The sequence below is a fragment of the Podarcis gaigeae genome (genome assembly GCF_964106915.1).
Source record: "Podarcis gaigeae genome assembly, chromosome: 9".
In the NCBI taxonomy this organism is placed as follows: Eukaryota; Metazoa; Chordata; class Lepidosauria; order Squamata; family Lacertidae; genus Podarcis; species Podarcis gaigeae.
The window spans coordinates 20,272,829-20,285,584 of NC_139685.1; the positions used below are offsets into that span (position 1 = coordinate 20,272,829).

At 42.9% G+C, this 12,756-nt stretch overlaps 1 protein-coding gene across 2 annotated transcripts in view; it reads right to left on the reverse strand.

Moving 5' to 3' along the window:
- The window catches only part of CWH43 (cell wall biogenesis 43 C-terminal homolog), a 41,933-nt gene that overhangs the window by 15,988 nt on the left and 13,189 nt on the right, over window positions 1-12,756 (reverse strand). For both annotated transcript variants that reach the window (XR_014567983.1, XM_083754952.1), the window contains 4 exons: window positions 7,108-7,299; window positions 1,779-1,899; window positions 1,441-1,595; window positions 263-464 (listed from right to left, as the gene is read on the reverse strand). Coding sequence is in view for 1 of the 2 variants with exons in the window: in XM_083754952.1 (XP_083611078.1) it covers window positions 263-464; window positions 1,441-1,595; window positions 1,779-1,899; window positions 7,108-7,261 (632 nt within the window). In the remaining variant the exon portion in view is untranslated. The remainder of the gene's footprint in view (window positions 1-262; window positions 465-1,440; window positions 1,596-1,778; window positions 1,900-7,107; window positions 7,300-12,756) is intronic.

Genomic DNA, 12,756 nt, shown 5'->3' on the forward strand with positions numbered 1-12,756 from the left:
AATAATTCACTTGTCACCCTACACCCCAAATGAGAACTTAGCCCCACCCCTCCCAATTGTATCATGCATCTCTTTAGTCCCAAGGGGATGAGGCACATGTGTGTCATTAAAGCCAATACCAGTTTATATGTAGGGATTACTGTCCAGGGTTGCTTTGGAACTTGTTGTTGTTACCAGAATTTCATGACCTCCAAGCTCCACCTGTTTGGGATTTGATATTTTTAACTTGCTTAATAAAATAGTAGGAGAGCACACACTTTACCCATGTGGATTAGGATCTGGCCCAGGTTGCGGGTGTCCACTCACTGCCCATCTAGAAACTAGAGAGACCTCTCCAAAAATCCAGAAGGTGAGGAACATTAGGCTGCCAAAAGCTGTCGCTGACAAAAACCAGTTGGAACCATGAATGGCTTCCTTTGCTGTGTTTCCAATCTTGTTTGCTTCTTGTTTTTGGCTTTTAGTACCTTAAAAAAGTGGAAAACATTGATTCAGCAAATCAAGGACTCAGCTACACAGCTGCAAATAAAATGTTTTAAAAGTGTTGTAAAGTGCAATATACAAATGCAACACTAGATGGCGACAGCAAGCTATGCAAAATTCAATCTATTTTTCAAAACTTTTTTAAACAAGCATTTCACTGCATTTTTTTATATGCGTGTAGATTACACCCAAGAGTATGAAGTTATAAGTGTTCAGAAATTTCTAAGAAGATTTTTACATAACACAAAAGACACGGTTAAGAGGGTCTCTAATGGCAATTCTAATAGTATAAACACCGACAACTGGGAAACACTGGCCTGCGAGCATTCCAATTGGAGAACAGCTCTTACCAAAGGTGTCATGGACTTTCAAGACACTCGAATTCAGGACGAAAGGGAGAAACGTGCTAAGAGGAAGGCACACTTGGGAAACCCTCACTGTGATCAACTCCCACCCAGAAACCTATGTCCCCACAGTGGAAGGATGTGTAGATCCAGATTTGGCCTCCCCAGTCACTTACAGACTCACTCTTAAGATCGTGTTCATGAAAGACAATCTTACTCGGCTACGAGGAATTGCCAAAGAATAAAGAAGAAGGAGTGATGGTGATGGGAGGAATCGAGGCAGGTATCAGGGGTGATCCCTTCAGAGGCACAGAGTCCCCAGCAATTGCTTGAGGATGCTTCCTCCTGATGCCAGGCCTGATAATAGAGGAAGTTGGAGGTTAGAGTGCCCGTGAGACAGCGGAGGAAGGCAAAAGTCCTGAGGAACAGAGAGGAAAATGAAACAGAGGCAAGGGGAATTAAAGATGGGGTTGGACAGGAAGATAAATTAGGATTACCATTCGCCCACTCACTCAGTCGTAGCTCATATTTATGGTCATGCTTTTCCACACATACCACCCCCCAAATTCTGCTGAGGATATACAAAGAAAGGAATGGCTTCATTTTGAATTGTCACCTGTATATGTTCGCTCAAGTGCTGCTACGAAGCCTAGGACAGTTATAGTAACATTGGCAGTTGTACAGTTCCATACTGGGTTTAACGATGTATAGCAAATCCGAAGAACAAGAAGAAGAATTTTTCCTAGTATAAATCCCCAGATTCTGCAGTATCTGTAAAAGCAGAACATTTAAACATATATATTTTTAAGAAATGCGCAAACAAATAAGCTAAAATAGCTGTAGTATTAGGTATAAATCTGCTTTAAGATTAAAGCTTTTTCACGGTTTTCGATTACTGTCAAAGAAGATAGCTTGCTACTTATAATGCAAGACTTGCGCCCTCTTTCACAATACCTTTGTAAAGAATTGCCAGACCACCATGTTACTGTCTGAACTACCAACGATGAAGAAACACCCATGGCCAAGATCAAGAGTCGAAGGTAAGCATTTGGAGCGTGGTATGAAAGAATGCTCCCTGTAAAGAGAAACACATTAATAAAATAAAAATAAAAATTGTATAATATAGCTACAGTTGAGCGCTATTAACACCCATTTGTTCCAATGGGAGAGTAAAGTATGCAACTGTCTCCCTCTTTGAAATCAGTGAACTTAGAGGTTCTTAGATGATGCCCTAAACAAATAAATGCAATTCTACCCCCTGCTTAATAATTTCATTGCCTGGTCCTTTGCATGCTTTCTCAAAAGCAGTAAACCCCCACAGAATCCAGTTGTTACAGTGTTGTTGGTTGATAATTCCATTGGCTGCTCTACCTCAGCTTGAATAAAGACCTTTTCATTGTCCTATTCTCTAAGAGCTGAGGGCCATGTTCAGCAAACTCAAGCAGTAGAGTCCATATATATATATATATATATATATATATATATATATGCTTTCGTAGATTTTCACGGGTACAGGAATGCAGGTTTTGGTGTCCTCGGGTGTCTTCCCGTGTAAAAGTTGGGGTGTCTAGGCGACGTTTCGACGAGGTCTCACTCGTCATCTTCAGGCTGGTGCTTTCGGCTTCTTGTTACTGGAACAGAGCGGGATCTCAATGTTTGAGTTCCTATAAATACTGTAGAGGGGGTGTGGTGTCTAGCCTCCAATGTTCTGGGCAGAGAGGAAGTTCCCAGGCTAGTGTGCCTTTTCTTCTTTTGTTCCTTAATTACTTGAGAGATACCTTGAGTGATTTCTTGAGTGATATCCTGAGTACCACTTAGGTGGGTCATTAGGTGTGGATTAGTTGCTAAAGTCTTTGTGTCTTGACCTCTTGAACTTTGTGAAGAGTTTTCCTGAGAAGATGGCTGTATTGCACTTAGTTGTGCTTTGGCTTGGCTTCGTGTATAGGGGCGAGCTGTGGTTTTGTGGCTTGTGTCAGCCAGATCTGTGTAGGGATTGCAGGGGGGTGCAGCATCCGGAGGTGCCACCATGGATTGGCTACTGGATGGTGTCAGTAATTCATCTGTGGAGAGGGTCTGGGTTTGGGTCTGGTGTGGTTGATTGGTGTTGGCGTTCTGTGTGCCTCTGGATCTGGTGTCAGTTTTTGTGGGGAGGGCTAATTTCCAGATGTCTGGCAAGCGGGATGTGTCGTCACGCTTGTTCATGTTGTGAGGGTGTTTCTCTATCTCGATGGCTTCCATGATTATTCTCTTGTGGTGATGTTCTGTGTTAAAGAGCAATTTGGAATCTGCAAAATTAATTTCGTGTCCTGTTTCTTTCATGTGTTGGAAAAGAGAGGAAGTTTTTTCTTCTTTTTTGACGGCATTCTTGTGTTCTGCGATACGTGCATTTATTCGTCTGTTTGTTTGTCCAATGTACGTGGCTGGGCAGACTTTGCAGGGTATTTCATAGATCCCTTGGTTTTCCAACTGGATTTTATCCTTGGGGTTTCTGAATGCCGTCAAAAAAGAAGAAAAAACTTCCTCTCTTTTCCAACACATGAAAGAAACAGGACACGAAATTAATTTTGCAGATTCCAAATTGCTCTTTAACACGGAACATCACCACAAGAGAATAATCATGGAAGCCATCGAGATAGAGAAACACCCTCACAACATGAACAAGCGTGACGACACATCCCGCTTGCCAGACATCTGGAAATTAGCCCTCCCCACAAAAACTGACACCAGATCCAGAGGCACACAGAACGCCAACACCAATCAACCACACCAGACCCAAACCCAGACCCTCTCCACAGATGAATTACTGACACCATCCAGTAGCCAATCCATGGTGGCACCTCCGGATGCTGCACCCCCCTGCAATCCCTACACAGATCTGGCTGACACAAGCCACAAAACCACAGCTCGCCCCTATACACGAAGCCAAGCCAAAGCACAACTAAGTGCAATACAGCCATCTTCTCAGGAAAACTCTTCACAAAGTTCAAGAGGTCAAGACACAAAGACTTTAGCAACTAATCCACACCTAATGACCCACCTAAGTGGTACTCAGGATATCACTCAAGAAATCACTCAAGGTATCTCTCAAGTAATTAAGGAACAAAAGAAGAAAAGGCACACTAGCCTGGGAACTTCCTCTCTGCCCAGAACATTGGAGGCTAGACACCACACCCCCTCTACAGTATTTATAGGAACTCAAACATTGAGATCCCGCTCTGTTCCAGTAACAAGAAGCCGAAAGCACCAGCCTGAAGATGACGAGTGAGACCTCGTCGAAACGTCGCCTAGACACCCCAACTTTTACACGGGAAGACACCCGAGGACACCAAAACCTGCATATATATATATATATATATATATATATATATATATATATAAATAGTTGCATGTAGAAAACTAGTGAATCTGGGAGAGGGTAAATTCCTAAATGAGCGGTTAGCAAATTTCCCTTGACTCAATTCAGAACCAACCCGGTAAGAACAAAGTTTCTCAGTGTGCAGTCGGGGAAAAGTTTCTCTGTTGTCTGAGAAAGCTCCCCTGTCAGGTGTATGTGCATGTTCCTATTAAAGAAGATAAGAGAATTTTAGATACAGGTGTCTCCCCACTTATGCACGGTGCCGGAAAAAAAATAAATAAAATGATTTGAATAGCAAGAAGGCGTGAAATAATAATAATAATAATAATAATAATAATAATAATAATAATAATTTATTTATACCCCCATAGGGGGTATACTTCCATATACTTCCATAGAAACCAAAAATACACTAAAATATCAAAAGGGGCAAAACAAACGGGCTGAAAAGAGCAGGAAAACTGCAAAAATTGCACGAGCACCATCAGCAAGTGAAATCTGACCCACAGCCATGCACTTCAGGGCAGGAGTGGATCTACTATAAAACCGATGAAGCTTTTAAACTTCAGGACTCCTAATCCTGAAGCGACTTTAGTTCACATTGCTTTAAAATGTTGGGTCTACTCTAGGAGATCCCTTATGAGTTGCCCGACACAAATTGATTAATGTTTTGTTGTATATATTTCAACCATCCCAAAGTTTGAGAGACAGTAGCAATGAAGTTGTAAAGGTGTGCTGATCTGTCATGGAACAACCCCATTGCAGAATATAACAGTGGTTACCCAGACCTCATTGCTGGTTGTGAAGGGGGGGGGCATGACAGCTTGAGCTTCAGAGCCCCTGAAATGTAGGTCTGCCACTCCTGTCTACCTCTGAATCACAGCCAGGCACTTTGGGGTACCGGTCTACCCTCCTTTTTGTCATTTCCGCATCGTCCTCCAGCGATGAGGAAAACTGAGAGCCACCATTGTGACCGTTCATGCCAGTCTGGTAGGCACTGCTGGCTTTTTTAAAGGGTTTCCAGAGCTTTAGAGAGTGTTTACAGGCTTTTTAGATGGTGTTCCCCACTATACATGATTTCACGTATACATGGTACCTCAGATTAAGTATTTAATTCATTCCAGAGGTCCGTATTTAACCTGAAACTGTTCTTAACCTGAAGCACCACTTTAGCTAATGGGGCCTCCTGCTGCTGCCGCGCCGCCAGAGCCCAATTTCTGTTCTCATCCTGAAGCAAAGTTCTTAACCTGAAGCACTATTTCTGGGTTAGCTGAGTCTGTAACCTGAAGCGTATGTATCCTGATGTATGTAACCTGATGTATGTAACCTGAGGTACCACTGTACACACAATAACCGGGAATGTAACCCCTGTGTAAATTGGGAGACACTTGCTTAGAAGAAGAACAATGACGTATTTTTATTTTTTGCTAGAAAGAGTAATGTGAGTTGGTCCAACTGTCAGGTGATCTGAACACAGAAAAGAATTAGTGTTTCACTGGGATATTAGAAGTTCATATGAAATGACTTTTGTTCATACACCTAAAAGCAACTAGCTATGTGAACAGTGATACTATATTTGCATAATCTAATATTACGTTCCAAGTTTAAGGAGAATCTTTAGAAGAAATGGCACTCCATTATTAACATAGCTGAGAATGATTTGTATTCCAAACAAGGCAATTACAGCTTTATGATGGGGAGGCAGAATAGAAAGGTGTTAAATCAATAGATACACTGGCCTGGTCCCATGTTTGTCAGTAAGATTTATTCTGCAGGCCCACACCCTGAAACTTGAAAGTAGGATAAACCCTGATACTTGAAAGTAGTCCCACCGGTAGCTGTGGAATGCCTTAGTGAATGTGCTGAATTTTAACTGTCTCTATTCTCTTTCCTAGAAGGCTGATCGCCAAAGAATTGATGATTTTGAATTATGGTGCTGGAGGAGACTCTTGAGAGTCCCATGGACTGCAAGAAGATCAAACCTATCCATTCTTAAGGAAATCATCCCTGAGTGCTCACTGGAAGAACAGATCCTGAAGCTGAGGCTCCAGTACTTTGGCCACCTCATGAGAAGAGAAGATTCCCTGGAAAAGACCCTGATGTTGGAAAATATGGAGGGCACAAGGAGAAGGGGATGACAGAGGACGAGATGGCTGGACAGTGTTCTCAAAGCTACCAGCATGAGTTTGACCAAACTGCGGGAGGCAGTGGAAGACAGGAGTGCCTGGCCTGCTCTGGTCCATGGGGTCACGAAGAGTCAGAAACGACTAAATGACTAAACAACAACAACATTCTCTTTCCTGCAGTATCTACTGTTCTTTCCTTGGCATAATGCTAGCAACCACTCAGATCTCAGCTGTGTTTTAGTGGTGGCAATAGTGACTGATGAAGAATCTAAGGAAAGCCTGCAGAATGAGGCCAGTGGCTCATCTAGTCCAGCAACCAGCCAGCAGTGGCGGACCTTGGGTCTCAAATTTCAGCAGTGCCCTGTGTGACACCAAAATTTGGAGGGCTTCCATTCTACATCATAGTTGCAGCACCCCCTGGGATGCCCCCAATGCTACATGCCCAGTGTGATTGAACCGGTTGCACTTCCCTGAATCCGCCTGTGCAGCCAGAAGACTTTGGGAAGCCTCTTAGCAGGACGTGGGTACAACTCTCCCCTCTTGCAGTATCCATGGTTAGCACTAACCATGGTTTATTGCCTTAACCCTGGTTAAGACTGCAAATGTACAGTAGTCATTGATAGCTTTACTTCCAGGAATTCAGCTAATCCTCCTTCAAAGACAAACTGTGAATTTGGATGTCTATATGAAATAATTGCCCATCTTGCCATTTAAATGCTAATATGGTTTGAAAAGTTCGGCCTGACACCTTGTTGTTGCCAAGCTTTTCGAAGACACTTTAGAATTTCAAAAGTGGACTTACCAATCATGGTCAGCCTTAGCAAGGCTAGAATGTGCTTCTTGTTGGCCAACCTCCAGAGTGGACCAATCATCAGAAACATCGGAGAGAGGAAAGCAAGAGCAAAAACCTCTAAGCCAGTAAGTTCCAATGTTTGTAAAGGGAAAAAATAGATCATTGGTGGAAGGCCATGATAAAGAGACCAGGAAGCATAACCTGAAAGAAATGAGAAAATTGCAGAGTGAAATTTATCTGATTTTCTAAATACTGTTATGATTTTGTGCGGAAGCCTTCTAACCCTGGTCCCAGCAAATGTTAAAATATAAGCCAGGTTAGCTTCCTTTGTTGAGGTGATAGCCTGGGTGATGAGCCATTAAGGGAAACAAAGGAAAGGGGTTCTTTGCGAGAGGGGAAATGGGTGAGCCCCCTCCAACAGCTCACAGTAAATTAGAAGGATGAAGCAGGGTTAAGATTAGAGTTTTGCAATGATGTGATTTAGAAAAAAGCAGCAAGCTAGAGAGAGTTGTGGCTGATTTCTGCCTGAATCCAAGGTTGTGGCTAGGGGAGAAACAAGACCCTTTTAGGATGTTAATGCTGTGAACCCCTCCATCCTAGGTTCAGGTTGTAAAGGTAAAGGGACCCCTGACCATTAGGTTCAATCGTGGCCGACTCTGGGGTTGCGGCGCTCATCTCGCTTTATTGGCTGAGAGAGCCGGCGTACAGCTTCTGGGTCATGTGACCAGCATGACTAAGCCGCTTCTGTGAACCAGAGCAGCGCACGGAAACACCATTTACCTTCCCGCCGGAGCGGTACCTATTTATCTACTTGCACTTTGATGTGCTTTCTAGCTGCTAGGTTGGCAGGAGCAGGGATTGAGCAACGGGAGCTCACCCAGTCTCGGGGATTCGAACTGCCGACCTTCTAATCAGCAAGTCCTAGGCTCTGTGGTTTAACCCACAGCGCCACCCATGTCCCAATGGGTTTGGGTTGTATATATGTGTAAATAAACCATATATCATACAGACACCACAGTCTCATTCCAAAAGGAAACACAAACCCTGGGTAAGTGCCTGAAACCCCTGGAATCTTCCACCGCTTGGATTTTGGGGTAGCATGCAACAATATTATTTGGGTACCAAACCTGAAAGCTACATTAAATTACAAACCTATTATTTCTTTCTGCTGGTAGTGTATTGGCCTTTCGTAGCAGTGGGAGAGTTTCTCCGGTCTCTAGTCTATATGAGTTAATCAGTCACAGAAATAATAAATCAATCACTTTTCTTTGCATTAAAAGTTTATTGTGATACCGTTTGTTGAAATAAGGGTGGGTGGGCACATGGATGACAGCAGCAGTCTGCTGATAGACAACCCTTGGCTATTTGAAAAGAACCATAGTAGACATTCATTGCGGGGGAAAGATTCACCATCATGATATCACCCTCCTAAACTATGTTCTTCAGCTAATATCTACCACCTTCCCACTTGGGGCCTAGCAGCATTTCCTACATTAAATTCAGCCATGAGGTATTGTGCTTTGCTGAGACCGAGTTGTTGACCCATTGCTCAAAAGAGGGTGAATATCACATGAGAAATATGTAAAATAACTAAGCAAGTATTAGACATTGGCCCTACTAAACATCTTCCAGGACAAAAATGCCCAAAGCACTCATAACCCACCTACTTTCAGCAGCCAGAAACACCATAACCAGACACTGGAGAAACCTGTCAGGAGTAAGCATGGACCAATGGTACCAAATAGTATGGGAAACAACCCTACTAGAAAAATTAACCAATAAACTAAAACTGACACGGGAACAAACAGAAGAAGACGCCTTTACCCCAGTATGGCTCCCCTTTATCACATACACAGCCCAACAAGACAACGACAATAATCCACCAACAGCATACAAATCAATATGGCTAACCTGATCCAAAACACCCACCCACCCCACTCAAAAACAAAGATCACCACAGCCAATCACAAACAAACAACCACACCCTAGGCCAACACCAACCTCTCTCACCACCAAAGGAACACAAGTGAACAGCACAAGCAACGCTGACACCAAACCCTACATACATTAAGCATAATAGAAACATCGCCACCTGACCCCACCCCCACCCATCTTCTCCCCCTCCACCCCTTTTTTTCCTCCCCCTAATGTCTCAACAAATGAAACGGATTTGTAAGAATGTTACATGGAAAAAATACGAGCGACATCACACAAACTTTTGTAAAACAAGAAAACCTTTAATAAAAAGAGGGTGAATATTCATTTTTAAAACTGAAGCCATGAACTTAAGAAGTAATTTTAAAATCTGTCTGGGTGTCTCTGAAATCTTACACACAGGTGCAACTTGAGCAGCTGTACCTCAAGGGTCCTTGAAGGAGATGATTATGACATGGTGCCAAAGCAGGCAGTCTCTGTTAGCTTCAGAAGCTGCATTGTCCTGGCACCTGACTCAGAAGAAGACACTAAGCCTGGCAGAAAGTTTTGGTAGTCCAAGTGCTTAACTACTTCAGGGAAGAGAGGGAATGAAAGACTTCTTTGACTCCCCATCTTCTGCTGGACATGCAAGGAGCTGACATTCATTGGCATTCAAGGATCATGGCATCCACTGACAGACATTTTAAACCATGCCCACCCAAGATTGAGGAAAAAAGAGCCTTCACTCCATAGATAATGTCCCTGTATTGGAACCCAAAACCATTAGAACACATTTTCAATAAGAAATGTGATTATATGTCATAGAATCCTGGAATTGTAGAGTTGGAAAAGGACCCCAAGCATCATCTATTTTAGCCCTCTGTAAAGCAGGGGTCAAACCAGCCACCATGGCATTATATCAGCACCATGCTCTAACCAACTGAGCTATCCAAAACCTGCGTTTGAAGCTTTAGGCTAAAATCCTAATCCCATTTACCTGAATTCAATAGGATTTAGTCCTCAGAGCTTCTAAGGTAACAAGCATCCAACACAAATGCACTGTATCAGGGGGAAATTCTTTGCAAAAATGTCTGTACAGTGGTACCTTGGTTCTCGAACTTAATCCATTCTGGGAGTCCATTCAACTCCCAAAACCGTTTGAAAACCAAGGCGCTGCTTCCGATTGGCTGCAGGAGCTTCCTGCACTCAAGTGGAAACCGTGTCAGACATTCAGCTTCCAAAAAAAAGTTTGCAAACCGGAACCCTTACTTACAGGTTTGCAACATTCAGGAGCCAATTTGTTCGGGAGCCAAGCCATTTGAGAACCAAGGTACCACTGTATTAGGAGAAATTTGCACAAGGATGCAGATGAATTTTCGTTAGGACTAAAAAAAATCTCAAACAGACATGGAGAGCTGCGATTAATATTGGAAAAATAAGATACTGTGAAAAACTGAAATTAACAGATACACCTATCCCACTGAGTTCACCGGGACCTACACCCAGGTAATTATGTATAGGACTGCAGTATAATTCACCATTACAGTTCACAACACTCAATATGAGGGGAAAAAATCTTCGGTTGTGCCTAGACAAACAAAGCCTCTCCATACTGATAGGAAGACAATCTAACCTTGATCATTCTCAAGAGCAAATCATGCTATGAACTGGGAAATAAATGTATCCCTGGGAGTTCCATGATAGGAACAGAAAAAAAATACAGTGCTACCACGTTTCCTGAGAAGTACAAGGGCAACATTATAGGTTTTGCTTTATTTTGTATGACGAGCACTGGAGATGTATGTTTGGTGTATGCGTGTGCTTTGTAATAGCTATTTCATTTGCAAGTATTCAGGCAGAGCATACTGGAAGCAAACAGACCCTGAAAGCAGGTAGCTCAATCACAAATCCTGCATTCGATCCCAAAGAATAATTGTGGCTCATGGATGCTTCCTGTTTAGGTAACTCAGCTGAAAATTCTCAGCTGTTTGTCAGAGGCATAGAGAACACAGGGTGGTGTTACACTCATCTTTTAAACCAAGGTGTTCCCAGGTAATGTAGAAAATTAGGGCCCTTCCAGACTTTATTTCTGTAGGTGTATGCTGCAACATGTTGCTAAGGCAATAAAAGACCTCATATGGTCTCCAATAATATAATGAGAGCCTAGTGGAGGGAGAGTTATCCAGGAATATAAGCCACAAAGTCAATTTATCCCTCACCCACATACACTTTTTGCTTTTAAAATTGTGCTCACTTATTATGTGATTGGGTTAGATCTGGGTTTAAACAGCTGAGTCTAAGGGCTCATCGCGTTTACCCTTTGTCCTGCTCTTTCCAGGCAGAGGTCTGTATTTGAATGCTCCATATCTTGGTGGGTTTTGTATTTTTGGTTTCTTTGCCCTGAGCTTTCCCTGTGAATACCTGCTCTTTAAAGCTGAATCAGAGCAAATGTCAAATCAACGTTTTCCACATGTGCTCCGATTGAGCTTTAAAGAGTGGGATTTCATGGGGCAAGTTCTGAAGCAAAAAAAGGGGGTATTCTGAAACACGGGATGCGGGTGGCGCTGTGGGTTAAACCACAGAGCCTAGGACTTGCCGATCAGAAGGGTGGCGGTTCGAATCCCCACGACGGGGTGAGCTCCCATTGCTCAGTCCCTGCTCCTGCCAACCTAGCAGCTCAAAAGCACGTCAAAGTGCAAGTAGATAAATAGGTACCACTCCAGCAGGAAGGTAAACAGCGTTTCCGTGCACTGCTCTGGTTCGCCAGCAGCGGCTTAGTCATGCTGGCCACATGACCAGAAGCTGTACGCCGGCTCCCTCGGCCAGTAAAGTGAGATGAGTGCCGCAACCCCAGAGTCGGCCATGACTGGACCTAATGGTCAGGGGTCCCTTTACCTTTACCTTACTCTAAAACACAGAGCTTTAAATGCAATGCTTAGAAAGACCTTCACCCCCTGCAACAAGTGTGGATAAGCCCTGAGCCATTCTGTGTAGTTGTGAGCCTGACTTTGTCTCCAAATTTACACTGCTATTCTTTTATAACCTTCACCCCCTGCAACACACAAACACTAGTTAGGGATCCCAGTCTTACAGGTAAATTTTCAATTACACAAAACAAGAAATCATTCATCCAGCAGCAACTATACTACTACTTTTTTGGAGAGCCAATTCTCCAATTCTTATTCATTAGCAATTTAGATTGAAAATATTAATTGAAGCAGATGTGTTTTTTCCCTAACCTGGAACGTAGAATATTTGCTCTAGAAATATTCCCTTTAAAAAACAACAACAGAGCAATTTGTCAACATAGCAACACTTTTAGACTCTGAAATCAACTGGGAGGAGTGTCAAATCAAACTAGGAGATGCTTTTAAAACCACAGTGAATTAAAAAGACACTTACAATTATTATCTCGGAGCTTTTAAGTATTCAACATAGGCTGGAAATATTACATACCCAGGAATGTTTCCATCAGGATTTCTTTCCAGAGATAAGCCATTCCTTCTCTATATATTTCTCTCCCTTTGCTGTCTACAACTTGTTATACCAAACTCAGGCAACTGAGAAAAGACTTTCCTCAAGATGGATTTAGGTTTTTATGGAGGCTAATGTCAGAGCTAGAATGTTAGACCTGCCCTAGCCAATCCACACCTGTTGTAAAACTGCTTCTTGTGGGGCGGACCCAAAAGCACCTGAGCCCAACAGCAACATCTAGTGTCAAAGAAAGGAGATGCTCCTGACGAT